At 44.3% G+C, this 20,728-nt stretch overlaps 1 protein-coding gene across 2 annotated transcripts in view; it reads right to left on the bottom strand.

Moving 5' to 3' along the window:
- LOC119951137 (UDP-N-acetylglucosamine--peptide N-acetylglucosaminyltransferase 110 kDa subunit) overlaps positions 1-20,728 on the bottom strand; it is a 125,813-nt gene that overhangs the window by 47,813 nt on the left and 57,272 nt on the right. For both annotated transcript variants that reach the window (XM_038774141.1, XM_038774140.1), the window contains exons 13-15: positions 14,771-14,929; positions 11,861-11,950; positions 2,803-2,928 (exon numbers count right to left, since the gene is read on the bottom strand). In XM_038774141.1, the coding sequence (XP_038630069.1) occupies positions 2,803-2,928; positions 11,861-11,950; positions 14,771-14,929 (375 nt within the window). The remainder of the gene's footprint in view (positions 1-2,802; positions 2,929-11,860; positions 11,951-14,770; positions 14,930-20,728) is intronic.

The following is a 20,728-nucleotide window of genomic DNA, read 5'->3' on the forward strand; positions in this document are numbered from 1 at the left end:
GGGTTCTTGGCAATGTGGAGGAGCAGAGAGATCTTGGGGTGTTCATAGAGCTTTGAAAGTTGCCACACAAGCGGATAGAGCGGTAAAGAAGGCCTATGGTGTTAGCAGAGGGATTGAATTTAAGAGCCATGAGGTGATGATGCAGCGTACAAAACCTTGGTACGGCCACATCTGGAGTACTGTGTGCAGTTCTGGTCGCCTCATTTTAGGAAGGATGTGGAAGCTTTGGAAAAGGTGCAAAGGAGATTTACCAGGATATTGCCTGGAATGAAGAGTAGGTCTTACAAGGAAAGGTTGAGGGTGAGAGGCCTTTTCTCATTAGAGCAGAGAAGGATGAGGGGAGACTTTTTCCCCCCGGGTAGAATAAACCATTACAAGGGGACATAAATTTAAGGTGAATGGTGGAAGATTTAGGGGGGAATGTCAGAGGTAGGTTCTTTACCCAGAGAGTAGTGGGGGCATGGAATGCACTGCCTATGGAAGTAGTTGAGTCGGAAACATTAGGGACCTTCAAGTGGCTAGTGGATAAGTACATGGATTACGGTAGAATGATGGGGTGTAGATTAATTTGTTTTTAATCTAGGACAAAAGTTTGGCACAACATCGTGGGCCGAAGGGCCTGTTCTGTGTTGTATTTTCTATGTTCTATGTTCAGACCAAAGGTGCTCAGGAAAGCGATCACCCAGTCTGCGTTGATGCTCCGATATAGAGGAGACCACGTTGGGAGCAGTGAATGCAATAGACCAAATTGAAAGAGGTGCAAGTGAAACGTTGCAAAACGCTGCTTAACTTGGAATGAGTGTTTTGGGCTGGGATGTTAAGCATGGAAAAGGTAAAGAGGTAGATGTTACACCTACTGTGATTGCATGGGAAGGTGCCATGGGTGATGGGAGAGGTGTTGGGTATGTTGGAAGAGTGGACTAGATTATCTCGGAGGAAACGGTCTCTGCGGAATGCTGACAGAGGGAGTGAAGGGAAGATGTGTTTTGTGGTGGCATCACGTTGGAGTTGGCAAAAATCGCGGAGGATTATTCTTTGCATGCGGAGGCTGGTGGGATCAAATGTGAGCACGAGGGGGACACTATCCTTGTTCTGGGTGGGAGGAGAGTGTTGAGGGCCCTGTCAACAACTGTAGGTGGGAATCACGGTTGAGGAAGAAGGAACACCTTTTCGATGCACCACTTTGGAAAGTGGCATCATCGGATCAGATGCAACGGAGGCGAAGGAGCTGAGAGAACAGGAGTGGAGTCCTTACAGGGTGTAGGGTGCAAAGAGCTGTAGTCCAGATAGCTGTGGGAGTCAGTGGGCTTGTAATGGATATTAGTAGATAGCCTATTGTCGGAAATGGAGACAGAAAGGTCAAGGAAAGGGCAGCATGGTGACGCAGTGGTTAGCACTGCTGCCTGAGAGTACCGAGGTCCCAGGATCGAACCCGGCTCTGGGTCACTATCGGTGTGGAGTTTGCACATTCTCCCCATGTTTGCGTGGGTTCCTCCCCCACAACCCAAAGATTTGCAGGGTAGGTGGATTGGCCACGCTAAATTGCTCTTTAAATTGGAAAAAAATTAATTGGGTACACTAATTTTTTTTTTTTTTAAAAGGCCAAGGAAGGGAAGGGAAGTGTCTGAGATGGACCAGATGAAAGTGACAGAGGGGTGGAAACTGGAAGCGAAGTTGATGAATTTTACCAGGTTCGGATGAAGCAGCACCAAAATAGTCATCAATGTACCAGTAAAGGAGTTGTGGGAGTGGACCGAGGTAGGCCTGGAACAAGGAATGCTCCACATACCCCATGCGGGTACCCGTTGCTACACCTTCGATTTAATTTGGCGAAAATGGGATGAGCTAAAGGAGAAGTTGTTGAGAGATAGAACGAGTTCAGCAAGGCGGCGGAGAGTGGTGGTGGATGGGAAATCTTTTGTTTCACTAAGATCACCCCTCATTCTTCTCAACTCGAAGAGTATAGGCCCAACCTGCTCAAGGTTTCCTCTTATCCCCGAAAGCAACATTGGGAACCTTTGTTCAACTGCCTCTAATGCAAGTGCATCCTTAAATAAATAAATTAAATTGCACCGTACTCTTGGTGTGGGCCAATATAGCTGAAGCAAAGTTTTCCTATTTTTTTACTTGCTGTATCTGCATGCTTTTTATGATTCATGAGGACACTCTGATCACTCTATACTGCAGAATTCTGAAGTCTCCCAAGTAAAATAATGTTCTGCTTTTCTGTTCTTCTCAGCAAAGTGGACAATCATATTTTCCCACATTACACTCCATCTGCAATCTTATCGCCCACTCACTTATCGATATCCCTTCACAGACGGTGTCAAAGAACAGAGGGCACAAGTTGGAACCAAGTTGTTAAGGAGCAGCAAAAGTCATAGAGGAATGTTAAGACCAAGGTGACATTTTGAATTCAATGCACTGAGAAGATGGGTAAAAGATGTGGGTGAAGCGTTCTGGATGGCTTGGAGTTTGCGCATCTTAGATTCCGGAAGTTAAGTAAATGAAGCACTGAACAAAATCCTGGAAAGCTGTGAAGACAAAGATGATGGATTTGGCAGAACACAGTTGAGATAGGGATAGAACAACAATTTTTGGAGACTCAGCTTACTATCAAGCAGGGCTTAAATACACCAAGGTAAACTCCAGGATAAAAAACAATAAGGAAATGTTCAACATCACTAAAATGTTGAATATCAGTATTGAACTGATACATTGTGGTTTGCGGGATATGTAACAATTTGGTTACCATTATTTCATTTACATCATAACTTTTAAATGAATTAATTGGTTACAGACCTGTATAGGAGCTGGACGAAGAGCAAACAGTTCATTCCGTGCTCCTTTAGTGTACCCATTCATGTTAACAAGAATGTGAATTCCATCTTGATGAATACGATCGGCTGCTTTGCCGTTGCATGGGATCTGCACAAAAATGCAACAAGGACATGTATTGTACAGGAAACCCAAATAAGACAGTATCCTAGGGGAATATCAGAAGGCGTAACAAGATCTGCAGAATATTTAAAGACAAACCCTGGTGCAATAAAATGTTTAATACACAAATCATACAAATGATTTGTACGAATCCTACATTATTCATGTAGCAGCTTGTCTAAAATTTAGAAAATTCAATTTTCAGAACCATCCAGTCGATTAGAAAGTAAGAGGATAGAGGATGATAGGTCATCACTGAACAGGTCTGAACAGTTAAAATAAATATTACCATCTCCATGGACCAAAAATGCCCCGTGAGTGATTCAGAGATACACGAATCTCAACTCTGTATTTTAGGAAGGAAGTTCATCCTTAAGTAAATTGCATTTTACTCAAATGCAAGGAATTTGAGATCTCAGCCTGCAGTCCTTCACGGTCTCTAGATCTGGCCCGATTATACTATAGCGGGTTTGTGTCATATACCAGCAACACATCGACATACATGGTATCTTTATTGCTTTGATAAATATACTCTTCACACAGGAGAAAATATCAGCAGGCTGTACTGCAGCACATGGGTCTTCAATGCCTATGTGTATAAAGTTAGGACTTGAGACTGGAAAAAACTATTTAACTCTAATTCTCCTTTCCCAAACAACATAGAAATTGAAGACTAAGCTTAATACTATAGAAAGCCTATGAGCATAGATGGTACAGGGGAGACGTAAAAATGGAAATTAGGAAAGCAGAGAGAGGATTCAAGAAAATACTCATACAAGTAAAATCAAAGGTAACCCAAAGATGTTATACCAGTACATTAAGAGCAGGAAAATAACAGAGATGTACATGGTAACTTATGCGTTGATGCAGATGTGGGCAGGGTTCTCATAGTACTTTGTGTTGGTCTTACCAAGTAGAGGGATCATTCAAGTTAAAGAGGAGTGTGAAATATTGGATAGAATAAGCATAACTGAACTGGAGGCACTGACCACCCTGAAGGCAGATAATTCACCAGGGCCAGATGAATTGTAGCCCAAACTGTTAAGTAAGGCCAGGGAGAGAACAGCGGTTGCTCCGATTGTCAGTTTCCAATTCTCACCAAGTACAGATGAGGTACCAGAGGATTGGAAGGCTACAAACGTTATACCCTGTACCATTATTTTAAAATGGTGTGAGGGACAGGCCAGAAAATTATTGGGCAGTCTGACTTTGCTCGTAGGCAAGTTATTGGTATCAATTCAAAGACACAGGATAAACCGTCACTTGGAAAGTTGATCATGGATAGCCAACATGGTTTTGTTAGGGGAAGATCGTATCTTACTTAGTTAAAATCAATTTTTTTGATGAAGTAGCAAGTAAGATTGATGAAGGCAGTGAAGTGGATGCTCCCTACATGGATTTTGGGAAGGCATTTGACAAGCTTCCACACAGCAGACTAATCAGAAAAATGAAATCCCATGGGACACGGAAAAGTGACAAGTTGGATCCGAAATAATCTCCGCAACGAGAAATAAAGAGTCGATATTTTTTAAAAAACATTTATTGGTTTTTGTCTTGGATTGTGACAACATTGCAAAAAAATAATAATCAAAAATGCATACAGGAAAATAAAACGACGATGGAGGGAAAACAAATTAATCTGGTACAAATAAATCATAAAACATATATACACAGCTACGGGGCAGGTTAACATTGGGCTCCCAGTAATCGGTTACCACAACCGTACTGTTTGACTATTTACATATGGCCCCATGTTTTACAATGTATTTGTACCAGACTAATTTGTTTTCCCCCCAATCGTCGTTTTATTTTCCTGTATGCATTTTTGATTAAAACATACCAGGGGTGTTTGCAGTCACCGATGTTGTTGTGACCACACCCATGGGCTGTCTTTCATTCTGCGCTTTTTGGTTCCTCTGCCCTGCTTCCCCTGTACTCTGAGTGGTGTCTTCCCTCCTCCCATCACGCTGCCTCTCGCCTCTATTTCTCCCCCTCTCCCATGCTCCTCCTCTTCCTTTGTCTGTTTCGGTTCCCCTCACCCCCCTCTCCCTTATAGTTTGCTGGTCATGAACAGGCCCTCAAATAGGTTGGTAATTTGCTTCCATGTACTGTGGATGCCTTCCTCCGATCCTCTGATGGTGATTTTTATCTTTTCCAATTTGAGTAATTCCGCCAAGTTGGCCTACCAGTCTGCAGCCTTGGGTGGTGCTGATCTCCAGTTGAGCAGGAGTCTCCGGTGGGAAAAGGCGTCTGCCCTTGTCCCATAAAGAGCTCTGGCTGTTCTGACAAGCCAATGGCCGTCACTAGTGGGCATGGCTCCACCCTCACAATCTTGGACATGGCCTCGAAAAAGTTGGTCCAGTACTCGACAAGTCTGGGACAGGACCAGAATGCGGGTGTTGTTGCCGGGGTCTCCTTGGCACTGTTCACATTTGTCGTCCACCTCAGAAAAGAACCCGTTTGTGCGCCCTATGCACTACCTACAGCTGCATTAGGCTTATCCCGGAGCATGAGGTGGAGTTCGCCCTATACAGTGCTTCGATCCACAGTCCTCTCCGATCTCCATGCTTAGCTCTTCCTCACAATTTTCCCGAGTATCATCCAGCAGGGCCCTTATTTCCTCTAGCAGTCGTCTGTACTTGTCAGCGCAACTACCATCCCCTAGTTTGTCCGATGTTAAAAGTCTGTCCAGAGGGATGTGTACGAGTGCCTGGGGAAATGTTGCGGTCTCATTGCAGAGGAAGTTTCTTAGTTGCCTGTACCGGAGCTTGTTCCCTTTCGGGAGCTGGAGCTCGCCAGTTAGTTCCCCCAGAGTTGATACTCTATGGAAAGGTCCCCTACCGTCAGCACCCCATCGTCCTGCCGCCATCTTTTAAAGGAAGCGTTTATTGTTGCAGGGTGAGTTTTTGTTTTTTACAAATGGGGGCCATAGTGGATATTGCACCCAGGTAGAAATGGTGCCGGTGTTGATTCCCCATCCTCAAGAGTGGCCAACATTTTATTTATTATTATTTTTTTTAAATTTAGAGTACCCAATTAATTTTTTCCAATTAAGGGGCAATTTAGTGTGGCCAATCCACCTACACTGCACATCTTTGGGTTGTGGGGGTGAAACCCACACTAACACGGGGAGAATGTGCAAACTCCACACGGACAGTGACCCAGAGCCGGGATCGAACCTGGGATCTCGGCGCCATGAGGCTGCAGGGCTAACCCACTGCGCCACCGTGCCGTCAAGAGTGGCCAACATCACCAGGTACCTTGGACCTCTGCGCAGCCGGAAGTATTCAGAGCTGATGGCATTTGTCCGTACGCTCACCGAGTACAGTACAGTAGATTCACCCATGAGGTGAACCTTAGTTCAAACCCAAACCATTCTGGTACCTCCATTCGACTCTGTCAAAGGCCTTCTCTGCAACCAGGCAGATGAACACTTCTGGTGTCATCATGTTCAGCAAGCGCCTGCAGTTCGCCATTAGATGTCTGCCCTCAACAATGCCAGTCTGATCCTCCGCGACTACCTCCCTTGCCAGGAGCGTCACCAGGACTTTAGCGTCAGATGGGCCTGGATTCCTCAAACTCAGTCAGGTCTTTGTCCTTTTGAAAGGATCAGCAATCTTAAGGCCTGCGCCAATGTGGGCAGCAGAGTGCAGCTCGACAGTGAGTCATTGAACGGGGTCAGTGCTGCCTCAAATTCTTTACAGAAGTCCACCAGGAATCTGTATGGACCCAGTCAGTACCTTCCCCAACTACATGGATTAGATGCTCTCCTATGACTTCCCCCAGTTCTGGTGGTGTTTCCAGTTCTGTCTCTTTTCCTCCTCCACAGCTGGTCTGTCCAGCCCGTTGAGAAAGTGTTTCACCTTCCGGGTTCCCCTCCGGGGGCTCGGAGGTACAAAGTCGCTAAGGCTTCATTGATTCTGCCTGGTGCCGTGAATAACTTGCTGTTCCTGTCTTTCTCCTATGCTATCTCCTTCAAAGCTGCCTGCTTTCTCAGCTGGTGGGCCAGCAGGCAGCTGGCGTTGTCTCCATGTTCATAGAGGATCCCTGTGCCTGGCGGAGTTGGTTCATTGCTTTCTAGGTGGTGGGCAGGTCAAATTCCATTTGCAGTTCTTCTCTGAAGATTCTCTTCTGTAGTTCCACGGTCAGGGCGGTGGAGTACCGCCGATCTACATCCAATATGGAGTCAATCAGCCGTTGCCTAGCCGTCCTCTCCTTCCTATCCCCAAGTGCCCTGTATGCAATTATTTCACCCTTATCACCTCCTTCCAGAAAATGGAGGGTGACACCTCCCTAATTCGGTTGCAGGTTATATACCCATCAATGGCTTGTGATATTCTTTTGCAGAACACCTCGTCGCCGAGGAGGCTGTGTCCAGCCTCCATGGGGAGACGGAGGGGGGGGGGGGGGGGGGGGGGGGGGGGGGGAGGACGCTGGGCTCGGCCGGTCTCCAACTTCACATCCACCTAGTGTGGTGCATGGTCCGCGATTACGATTGCAGAATATTTTGCCCCATTACCCCTGGAAGCAACGATTTACCAACTGCAAAGAAGTCAATACAGGAATATACTTTGTGGACTTGGGAGAAGGAGAATTCCATCCCCCTCGATGGTTGAACCACCACATGTTTACCCTCCCATCTGCTCCACAAAGGTGTTCAGTTCGTCAGCCATTTCCGATTGTTTCCCCGATTTGGGGCTGGATTTATTAGTCCTTCGGTCTTGTACTCAGGTCTCATCATGGTTGTTCTTATGAAGCCGGCGTCATTCCAGTTAAGAGTGTTTTGGTTTACACTATCGCTTCCAGGACACCGCTAACCATTACATACCGTACCCCGGGTTCATCCCTGTGTTTGTCAATGTAAATGTTGTCCTTTGCCAACAGTATGGACATCCCCATTGCCCTTGTACCATAGCACGCTTGATAAGTCTGTCCTATCTAGCTCTTCCTTACCCTCAGTCGGTCCTTACCCTCAATCGGTCCTTTACCTCAGTCGGTCATTCTCCCTCACGTGTGTCTCGGAAGAAGACTATGTCGCCCTTCAGACTTTTATGATGGGCGAAGATTGGCCATGCTAAATCGTCCGTTAGTGTCCAAAAAGGCTAGGCAGGGTTACTTGGTCTATGGGGATAGGATGGAGGCGTGGGCTTAAGTAGGGTGCTCTTTCCAAGGGTCGATGCAGACTCAATGGGCTAAATGGCCCCCTTCTACGGTGTAAAATCTATGACTCTGGATCTTTTCACCGGGCCGTCGAATCTCCTGCCGTTCCAGGTGACTATTCTTTGGGGGGGGGGGGGGGGGGGGGGTTTCCTGTACCCCCCCCCCAATACTTAACACAACACGTGGATGTCCCCTACCACCCTGCCATACTTAACACATGGATGTCCCCTACCACCCTGAGTTTGCTGCATTGTCCTTCTGCAAACCAACCCTTCCGGGAGCTGCACAGTGCAACCCCCCTCTTTCTCCCCCCCCCCCCACGCACTAGCATTCTTGCCAACAACATGGTGGCTCCAATTCCCCCTGTTCTCAGCCAGTTCTGTCTCCCACCCCCCAGGTCGTGAAAGCGTTCAGCCCAGAATTACTTCATCAGTAAACATGTAGAAGACTGCGTGCCAAAGCAAATAGTGTGTAAATTCCTGAACCGGAAACCATGGCTTAAATCGGAAGATTGACTCCCTACTGAAAACCAGGTCTCAGGCGTTCAAGTCAGACGACTCTGACCTACACAAGAAATCCAGGTACGACCTCCGCAAAGTTGTACGGTATGCCAAGAGACTATCAGACTAAGCTAGAGTCACAGACTAAAGACACGGACTCTCGTCTGGTGTGGCAAGGCTTAAACTACATAATAGGCTACAAAGCAAAGCCGAATAGAATCTCAGGCAGCAGCACACCCCTCCCCGATGAACTCGATGCGTTTTGTGCTCAGTTCGAGCAGGAAACCATCAAAGCACTGTCAACTGCCACAGCAGTCCCAGACACACCCATGCCCACCATCACAGCTTCCAAAGTCAGATCGGCCATCTTGAAAGTATACCTGACGGGGTGCTTGGTCGTACACTCAGATCCTGCACGGACCAGCTGGCGGATATGTTCGTGGACATCTTCAACCTATCCCTACTCCGTTCCAAGGTCCCCACCTGCTTCAAGAAGACCACCATCATACCGTGCTAAAGAAGAATTAGGCAAAGTGCCTCAACAACTCCTATCCAGTGGCCTTGACATTCATCATAAAGAAGTGCTTCGAGAGGTTGGTCATGAAGCACATACCGTGCCCCGTCAGGACCCCGACAATAAATGCCGGAGATTCATGAAGCACATCAGCTCCATACTCCCAGTATGCCTAGATCCACTGCAATTCACATGTCACCACAACCGGTTCACAGCAGACGTCATCTCCCTGGCCCTGCACTCATCCCTGGCGCAACAAGGACTCCTACATCAGACTCCTATTTATTGACAGCTCCAACTTCAACACCATAGTCCCAGCCAAGCTCATATCAAAGCTCTAAAACCTAGGACGTGGCTCCTCACTCTGCAACTGGATCCTCGACTTTCTGACCTATAGACCACAATCAGTAAGGATAAACAACAGCCCCTCCTCCACAATAGTCGAACAACAATGGGTTAGAAAACAGGAGGGAGATAGAGAATAGAGTGGAGTGGTGTAACGACAACAATCTCTCCCTCAACGTCAGCAGAACTAAAGTGCTGGTCATTGACTTCAGGAAACAAAGTATCGTACGCACTCCTGTCAACAGGGCCGAGGTGGAGATGGTTGACAGCTTCACATTCCTAGGTGTGCACATCAACAAAACTTTGCACCAGTCCACCCATGTTGACGCTACGACTAAGACGGCACAAAAGCGCCTGTACTTTCTCAGGAAACTAAGGAAATTCGGCATGTTCACACTGACTCTTACCAACTTCCACAGATGCACCATAGAAAGCATCTTATCTGGCTGCGTCAAAGCCTGGTATGGCAACTGCTCAGCCCAAGATCGAAGAAATGACAGAGAGACCTGAACACCGCCCAGTCCATCACACAAACCCGCCTCCCATCCACTTACTCTATCTACATCTCCAGCTGGCAGCATAATGAAAGAACCCTCCCACCCTTCTTATTCACTCTTCCAACTTCTTCTATCGGGCAGGAGATACAAAAGTCTGAAAACATGCTCTTACTGGTTCAAAAACAGCTTCTTCCCACTGTTTGCAGACTCCGAAACAACCTTCTTATGGACTGATCTGATCTCTCACATCTTCTCTACTGAACAGTGCTACACTCCAGTAAATTTGCCTGTCAGAAGCCTTCAATTTTACTTCCGACAGTTTAATCTGGAACATGCACCATTCCCAACACATGTTCCTCTTCAAGCAGCAGTGCTAATTTACACATTTAAAAAAAATTTTTGGCCATATCTTTTTATTAAAACAGTGAACAATGTATAGAAGGCCAAACAGTACAAACGCTAATTTTGTGTTGGAGAAACAGGGCACCACCCCCTCAGTACTAATGTACAGGGAGGGGAGGTGGATACTCTGATTACTTAAACAGTTCACAACACATTTCGACAAAAAACAAATGGTACAAGGACTAAACTTTGTGCTGGAGAGACCAGATACCCTTGCCTTCTATACCAACAGAAGGGAAAGGCAAGTCAAAGGCCCAATCTAATGATGACAGGGGTCTGCTGCTCCAATTAATTTTGCATTTCTTTAGGTAGTAGTCTTTTGTCTTTTAAAATGTTGTGCAATATTTCTCAGGAAGGTGATACTGGTCATTGAAGGGCGACTAAACAAGTAGTAACTAATTAGGCCTTAAATTGCACAACACAATAACTGTACAGTTAAATGTAGGGAGTACTAATAAGCAGTGAATAGAAGTCATTAGCCCAGATTGTGCCATTCTCAACAAATCAAATATATTCACCGCTGACTCAAGAAAGCTGCTCACAAAGACACAGCAATCTTTATGGCATCATTTTATGCTCGAGGTGGCATTTTAAATTTGGCACCAAATCAAGGGGATATCTTGACATGCAACAGCAGTGAGATCAGCAAACACATCAGAAAGCATGTACACACAATAAATTAGGAATTTAAAATCATTTATCATCATTTTACAGTAGTGTATTTATAAGAAATTATGAAGTTAGAACACCATTAAAAAAAATCAGTTACATCTTATTCAACCAGGTGAAAACTTTAAGGATTTTTACAGAGACACGAATAGCACAGCACTGAAGTGGAAGTTCTCATCAAATCATGATTGCAAAGGAACCTCTGCATGCAGTCTATGCAGGAAGAGTGCAGTCTCACTGACAGAAACATCTGGATTGCTGCACTATTTCCACCCCATAATTAGGAGAGGTGAAGTTGACAGGCTCTCCACCCTGAGCCCTCTCATCCCTGGGGAAAGCATCAAATTCTGCAACCTGTTTATTGTCGAAAATATTTTAAAATTCTGAGAGTCTATACAATAAAAACAAAATCTGACTCGGTCACAATAAAAACAAGTGCCACTAGTTTGACAGACAGCAGAGTTAAATCTCCAACCCACTACTGAAGTGAAAATAACAGGGACAAAAGCAAAAACAAATATACTAACATCCACTCTACTCCTTGATCACAAGATAGATTTTCGGAAAGGAATTTAATGAGCCCAAAGTGAAAAAAGGGAAAAGGATAACAGCTGGACCATTTGTTCTTTGGTCCTGTTTTGAGCTCCAAAGGCATTAAAAGGTAATGCTGTTATACTGAGCTTGCCTTTCGTGGGCTACAAATTAAAGCCTGGACTAAAACTACACAGATCGCAATCTAGGCCATAAGAAATACACTATGATGGAATTACATGGTGTACAAATTCTCGATCAATGTTTATTGTGCCCGAAATGTACATGCCACTTGCTCTTACCTGGGATAGGTCCACAAAATGATTAGCTTCAGCAACCACCTTCACACGAAAATTAGTGCCATCATCAGAACTCAATGCATAGCAAAAAACCTGCCAGACAATAGGTGAAACACAATAATTTGATATACACCGAATAAAATGCTACATTAAGTTGCTGGCATAAATGTCATGTTTAGTTTCAATTTCACATGAGCAAGGGTGTCAATCTAATTTTAAACGCTGGACCTGACCAGAAACCCTGATTAAGCCACATTAACTATTGGGACACATTAGAATAAAAATTGGTGTGCTTCCAATTTTCAGCTGAAGCTGGCACAATATATATCAATATGGAGGCTGAAGAAATCATAGGGAAAGTTTAAAAATTATTTCTGTAGAGCCAGTGGGAGCAATGGTGCTCCTTCCAGCTCTGTATTACCGAGGGCTAATTCTGCCAGCACTCTGCTCTCCTTCATTTTCATCCACACTATTAACGGATTTACTTGAAATATACAATGCCGACATTTAATCCCCAAGTCACACAGGTTGCCCTGCTGCTGACCATTATTCATAAAAGTAGTTTGAATTAATCTCGAGGACCCGGCACACCTATGGCTTTCGTCCACCACTATTTTGAAAGTTTCACAATGAGTACAAACCCTCAGAAAATGGTTCTGATGATGCAGCTATTGCATAGGCAATCACAAAGCACATCTTAACAGAAGAAATTATAGGGCGAGAATGAACAATAGTAGCTGCCATAAAACATCAGTACCGACATAAGTACCGATTTAACTTTACATAACAATGTATTTATCACTATCGTTAGCTTTACATTGTCTTCACCTAGCTGCTTATTATTTACAAATTAAGCAGATAGGCTTTTCATTCATCACCATAGAGAAATGCAAAATGAAGCTCAATTTATTCAAATCCTGTGGTAATTTACCACGCTCTGGTGAAGACTATTACAAAACCCATAAAATAATTTTTATTCTTAAAAAAGTTAGATCTTAGTTTATGATAAAAGCAGTCAAACTAGTAAATATTAATTCGGGGCTATGGGCCTCACTGGCAAGGTCAGCATTTATTGTCCACCCATAATTGCCCTTGAACATGTAGTGGTGAGCAGTCTCCTTGAATCGCTGTGGTCCATGTGGTGTAGGTATATCCACAGTGCTGTTAGGAAGAGATTTCCAAGATTCCGACCCAGTGAAGGAATGATGATATAGTTCAAAGTCAGGTTGATTTAGGGCTTAGAAGGGAACTTGAGGGTTGTGGTTTCCTGTGAACCTGCTGCCCTTGTTTTTCTAGGTGATAACGGTCACAGGTGTGGAAGATGCCATCGAAGGAGCTTAGAAAGTAGCTGCAGTGCACCTTGTAAACTGAACAGTGTGTACATCGGTGGTGGAGGGATTGAATGTCGAAGGTGGTGAATGGGATACCAATCAAGCGGGCTGTTGTGCCCTGGATGATGTCAAAACTTCTTGAATATTGGAGCTGCACCTATCCACGCAAGTAGAAAATATTCCATCCTGACTGTGCTTTGCAGATGGTAGAGATGGCTTTGGGAAGTCAGGAGGAGTTACTCCCTACATAATTCCCAGTCGCTTTGCTCTTATAGCCACAGCATTTATATGGTCAGCCAATTCATTTTCTGGTCAGTAGGGCATGGTTAGATTCGCTCTTGTTGGGAGATGGTCATTTCTGACATATGTGTGGTGCAACAGTTACTTGCCACTTGTCAGCCCAAGCCAATATTGTCCAGGTATTGCCGCACTTCAACATGGACTGCTTCAGTACCGGGGCAATCGCAAATGGCAATGAGCATTGTGTATCATCAGTGAATATCCCCACTTCTGATCATATGTTGGAGGGATGGTCATTGATGAAGTAGCTGAAAATTATTGGGCGGAAGATATGAGCAATTGTTCTCAAGTGAATTGGTGTTATGGATCCAACAGAGGCCAAATAATGACTTTAAATTAAAACACTAAATTGTTACATTTTATCATTAGCATTATTGGGAGAAAAAATTACAGAAATAAAGAGAGGTTTAAAATAAATTGATTTTGGTACAGGCTTATCCACCTCTCCAAGATTCATGCCATTAAAATTCAATCTACCATGATAGCCTTCCATTCCAGCCCCATTTTTCAGCTGTTCCCTTTGCCAGTCCCCAAAATCAAATTTCACGACTGTCATTAAGTCACAAAAATATTCATGAATGGTGAATCTTGAACCCCTGTAGTGATCCAGGAGAAAGGAACTAGAGGAGAAATTGAAATGCTGAAGGTGGATTCTTGAAAGCTTTTGAGTGAAAGCGCCATTATAATTTTTCATTTAATAAACATTTCATTCCTTAGTTAAAAGTTAATCAGCAGTCCCATGAATCTACTCAAGAACTACCATCCATCATTTCTATTTTTAAGAAATGCAGTTAGGATCCATCAAACCAGGTTCTCCTCTGGGACCTAACATGTCCAGCAGTAACATCAACAGGGATTGTAACAGGGTGGCATATGAAAGGACTAGATACCCTGAAACCATAAAAGATAATCAAGTAGATAAAACTTCCCTTTTATGGACAAGCATTTAAACTTCCTCTTGATCATTAGGTATATTGACAAATTAACCATATTTCTGAAGACAAAACAAGTCTTAAAATAAAGCTATATCAATGAAGACACATTTGCTTCTCTGGTTGGAGGTTTAATTAAATCATACTCTCTCACATGGCTCGCTGAGTCTCACACATGGCTGTTGCACTTGAAATTCAATTCCATATCGTTCAAACAACTGTGCAAGGGTACAAAAGAATTTCACAATCCAGATGACAAAAAAAGGTCAGAGGCCACACTACCAGCACTTAACTAAAAAGCTTTTAGTTCCAGAATTTAAACAAAAGAAATATGAATTACTTCTAGTTACCTCAAATGTTTCAGAATTGTGCATCCCAGGAATCGACTGCATCAGGTGAGAGGTGGGGTGGTTCCCAAAATCTGAACTCACAAAACCAATTTTCAGACGTCCATTACTAGCTTTCAAGTCTTTTGGATGTTCATACGGTGGCTTGTGAAGCACATTAATCTGCAGAGAAAAACCGTAAATATTACCAGTGTTCGTGTGCGCACGTGTGTGGGATGGGGACGATTCTGGAAGGTAGGTACAAATGTTAATCAGCTCCTCACATTTCTCCAGATCTAAGCCTAAATGCAGCCCCTTGGAAGACCTGTTTATGACCTCCAGTAGGCAGCTTTTCATTCCAACATCTAACCAATAGAACTCATCAAGGACTCCTACATCAGACTACTATTTATTGACCACAGCTCCACCTTCAACACCAGCCAAGCTCATATGAAAGCTCCAAAACTTGCCTCCTCACTCTGCAACTGGATCCTCGACTTAGGTGACCCAAAGACCACAATCAGTAAGGATAAACAACACCTCCTACGTGATAATCTTAAATACCGAGGCCCTGCAAGGCTGTGTATTTAGCCCCCTAGTATACTCCCTGTACACACGCGTCTGTGGCGGCAACATTTGGTTCCAACTCCACCTACAAGTTTGCTGACGACACTACTGTAGTCGGTTGGATCTCAAACAGTACTGAGTCAGAATACAGGAGGGAAATAGTGAACCTAGAGGAGTGGTGCACCGACAACAATCTCTCCCACACCGTCAACAACTGGTCATCGACTTCAGGAAGTAAAGTATTGTACACCCCCCCTGTCTGCATCAACGGGGCCGAGGTGCAGATGGCGACAGCTTCAAATTCCTAGGTGTGCACATCACCAACTGTCCTGGTGTACCCATGTAGATGCTACGACCAAGAAAACGCCTATACCTCCTCAGGAAACTATGGAAATTCGGCATGTCCACATTAACTCTTACCAACTTTTACAGATGCACGAAAGAAAGCATCCTATCTGGCTGCGTCACAGCCTGGTATGGCAACAGCGCGGCCCAAGACCGGATGAAACTAGAGTCCTGAACACCACCCAGTCTATCATAAGAACCCGCCTCCCATCCATTGACTCTGTCTACGCCTCCCTCGGCTTGGGAAAGCAGGCAGCATAATCAAAGACTCCTCCCACCCAGCTTACTCATTCGTCCAACTTCTTCCATCAGGCAGGAGATACAAAAGTCTGAGAACACGCATTAACAGATTCAAAAACAGCTTCTTCTCCGCTGTTACCAGACTCCTAAACAACTCTCTTATGGACTGATCTGATCTCTTCACACATCTTCTCTACCAAGTAATGCCTGTGTCTATGTTTTTACATTGTGTATTTTATGTTTGCCCCATTATGTATTTTCTTTTCATGTATGGAACGATCTGTCTGAGCTGTGCGCAGAACAATACTTTTCACTGTATCTGGGTACACGTGACAATAAACAAATCCAATCCAAACAAAGCCTAATCATGTAAATAATTAATATTAGTGTGGATATACCACTTGCAGCTCTTAATCAAGAAATAAGAGCTTGTAATAAAGAAAATGGAATAATCAGAGATAACTTTAATCTTCACGTAGACTGGACAAATCAAATTGGAAAACATAGCTTGGAGGACAAGTTAATGGAACGCATTTGTGATCAACGATGGAAGAAGCTAACTCAGATTACTTTTTGTGTAGGATGTCAGGGTTAACTAGGAATCGCATTGCAAGGAATACTCTGGCAAAGAGTGATCAGATTATGATAAATTCGGAGAGTGATGTACACATGTCCAAAACTAAAGTTCTGAATTTAAACGGAGCCAATTACTGAAGTTTAAGAGCCAGATTGGCCAAGATAGATTGGGAAATTAGATTCAAAGGTATGATAGCAGATAGCAGCCTTTTTTTAAGGGTGATCATTTGAAGAAATATATTTGCAATTTTAAATATATCTACATTCCATATGTACACAAAATCGCGATAAGAAAAAAGACAAACTTGCTGACTGAAGTGAAGGATGGTATTATAGTAGGAGGTTCAAAATAGTGCCAAGGAGTAATATAGGGAAGTTATAAGTATGAAAATCGCTTATTTTTATTTTATTTTTTTCCAATTAAGGGGCAATTTAGCGTGGCCAATCCACCTACCCTGCACATCTTTGGGTTGTGGGGGTGAAACCCACGCAGACACGGGGAGAACGTGCAAACTCCACACGGACAGAGACCCAGGGCCGGGATTCGAACCCGGGTCCTCAGCGCCGTAGGCAGCAATGCTAACCATTGTACCACCGTGCTGCCCCTTGAAAATCGCTTATTGTCACGAGTAGGCTTCAATGAAGTTACTGTGAAAAGCCCCTAGTCGCCACATTTTGGCGCCTGTCCGGGGAGGCTGGTACGGGAATTGAACCTGCTGCTGGCCTGCTTTAAAAGCCAGCGATTTAGCCCAGTGAGCTAAACCAGCCCCAGTACTGGATTATCAAAATAATTAATGGATGAAAATTAAAATAGTATGAACAGAAACTAGCCAGAAATACCAGAACAGATTGTCAGAGTTTATACAAGGTGTCAAAGGGAAGCTTGTAAATAAAAGATGGGTGCCTCGATGCAAAGATAGGAGAAATTATAATGGAGGAAAAAAGGAAATAGCAGAATCATTAAACAAATACTGTCCGCCATCATAGTAAAATAGCAGGGAACCAAGGGTCTAAAGTGTATGAAACTTAAGTAATACTTAAAGGTAAAGCACTAGAGAACTTTTTTTTGGAAATATGTTTTTATTAGTTTTTGCATTTAACTTGAAACAACATTGCTGAATAAAGATTTAAATAATAAACAAAAGAGAACAAAAGATCCACAGTACAAGAGAAACCAAAAACGAGAACAGGGAAATAAACTGATCCAGTATACATACGCAGGTAATATATTTGCAGATTTGAGGCCTGTTAGCATTCGGCCGACAGTAATTGGTGGTTCCAAGGGTATTAAAAGGTACCAAGGTCTCCCAGGCGCACCCTCTTGTTTCTGTTGTTGCCACTCTGGGTTCTCTCTTCTCCCCCCCCCCCCCCCCCGCCCGGGTGCCCTTAGGTCCCTGGCTGGCCTCTCCTTCTCCCTCTCATCAGCTTCAGTCCCCTCCTTTATAATAATCTTTATTAGTCACAAGTAGGCCTACATTAACACTGCAATTAAATTATTGGGAACATCCCCTAGTCGTCACACTACGGTACCTGTTTGGGTACACCGAGGGAGAATTCAGAATATCCAATTCACCCAACAAGCATGTCATTCGGGACGTGGGAGGAAACCTCGTTCTCTTTTGGGAGCTGCAGCATGTCCGTCAGTTCCTCCAAATTCGCTATCCCGCCATCTATGTATAGGTTCCCTACAGTCAGTGATGCCTCATCCGGTCTTCACCTTTTAAAGGTGACGTCCAATGTTACTGGGTGAATTTATGATTCTTGCAGATTCAGAGGGAATCGAAGAATATGTCTATCAAGTGGAGCTGAGGTCAAGAGTCAGCCATAAATCATATTAAATGCCAGGTCAGGACAAGGGGATGCGTGACCAATTCCTTCTCCTATTTGCAATGTTACTTTCATTATTTAGGAGAAAGTATAAAGTTCGTAAAATAACAAACCAACCCAGTCTCTTAAGTGGAGCACCACCACCATTGGTACTGCAAACAAGTACCTTCTGTGTCCTTTTATTAATGGTTCCCAAAACTACACCCTTCGACCAAGTTTATGAAAGAAATTTCTATCACTGCCAGAAAACTTCCACCAAAAAGATAAATGCAGCTTGATACATAAAAATTAATTTGACACGTCAACAAATTCACCATCTAGACTTAGAACATACCGTGCAGAAGGAGGCCATTCATCCCATCGAGTCTGCATCAACCCAATTAAGCCCTCACTTCCACCCTATCCCCGTAACCCAATTACCCCATCTAACCTTTTTGGACACCGAGGGCACTTTAACATGGTTAATCCACCTAACTGCACGTCTTTGGACGGTGGGAGGAAACCGGAGCACCCGAAGGAAACCCACGCAGATAAAGGGAGAACGTGCAGACTCCGCACAGACAGTGACCCAGCGGGGGATCTAACCTGGCACTGTGAAGCCACAGTGCTATACAGTTGTGCCAGTGCTGCCCTAGTTAAGTAACAAGGATTTTAAAAATGAAGTGCAAATGTTTATTTAAAAAGGAGTAAAAAAATCAAACAAATACACTTCACTGTATAAAGTAGAACGTTATATCACCTATACAAAATCACCTATACAAATTCTTGGCAACCTGACCACCTTATTGTGACTGCATTAACTGCAGTGGCTTGAGGCAACAAATGCTTGAGACATTAGTACCCCAGGAGCCACCTGATACTTAAGACCATAAGACATAGGAGTGGAAGTAAGGCCATTCGGCCCATCGAGTCCACTCCGCCATTCAATCATGGCTGATGAGCATTTCAACTCCACCTACCAGCATTCTCCCCGTAGCCCTTAATTCCTCGCGACATCAAGAATTTATCTATCTCTGCCTTGAAGCCATTTAGCGTCCCGGCCTCCACTGTACTCCGCGGCAATGAATTCCACAGGCCCACCACTCTCTGGCTGAAGAAATGTCTCCGCATTTCTGTTCTGAATTTACCCCCTCTAATTCTAAGGCTGTGCCCACGGGTCCTCGTCTCCTCGCCTAACGGAAACAGCTTCTTTGCGTCCACCCTTTCTAAGCCATGTATTATCTTGTAAGTTTCTATTAGATCGCCCCTTAACCTTCTAAACTCCAATGAATACAATCCCAGGATCCTCAGCCGTTCATATGTTAGACCCGCCATTCCAGGGATCATCCGTGTGAATCTCCGCTGGACACGCTCCAGTGCCAGTATGTCCTTCCCGAGATGTGGGGCCCAAAACTGGACACAGTACTCCAAATGGGGCCTAACCAGAGCCTTATAAAAGGCTCAGTAGCACATCGCTGCTTTTATATTCCAACCCTCTTGAGATAAATGACAACATTGCATTCGCTTTCTTAATCACAGATTCAACCTGCATGTTTACCTTTAGGGAATCCTCGACTAGCACTCCCAGATCCCTTTGTACTTTGGCATTATGAATTTTCTCACCGTTTAGAAAGTAGTCTATGCTTGGATTCTTTTTTCCAAAGTGCAAGACCTCACATTTTCTCACGTTGAATTGCATCAGCCATTTCCTGCACCACTCTCCCAAACTGTCTAGATCCTTCTGCAGCCTCCCCACTTCCTCAGCACTACCTGCCTGACCTAACTTCGTATCATCGGCAAACTTCGCTAGAATGCCCCCAGTCCCTTCATCCAGATCATTAATATATATGGTGAACAGCTGTGGCCCCAACACTGAACCCTGTGGGACACCGCTGGTCACCGGCTGCCATTCCGAAAAAGAACCTTTTATCCCAACTCTCTGCCTTCTGTCAGACAGCCAATCTTCAACCCATGCCAGTAGCTCACCTCGAACACCATGGGCCCTCACCTTACTCAGCAGCCTCCTGTGTGGCACCTTATCAAAGGCCTTTTGGAAATCCAGATAGACCACATCCACTGGGTTTCCCTGGTCTAACCTACTTGTCACCTCCTCAAAGAATTGTAACAGGTTCGTCAGGCACGACCTCCCCTTACTAAATCCATGTTGACTTGTTCTAATCCGACCCTGCTCTTCCAAGAATTTAGAAATCTCATCCTTAACAATCGATTCTAGAATTTTACCAACAACCTAGGTTAGGCTAATTGGCCTATAATTTTCCATCTTTTGTCTTGATCCTTTCTTGAACAAGGGGGTTACAACAGCGATCTTCCAATCGTCCGGGACTTTCCCTGACTCCAGTGATTTTTGAAAGATCTCAACCAACGCTTCCGCTATTTCTTCAGCCACCTCCCTCAGAACTCTAGGGTGTAGCTCATCGGGGCCGGGAG

This window comes from Scyliorhinus canicula, chromosome 17 (genome assembly GCF_902713615.1).
Source record: "Scyliorhinus canicula chromosome 17, sScyCan1.1, whole genome shotgun sequence".
Lineage (NCBI taxonomy): Eukaryota > Metazoa > Chordata > Chondrichthyes > Carcharhiniformes > Scyliorhinidae > Scyliorhinus > Scyliorhinus canicula.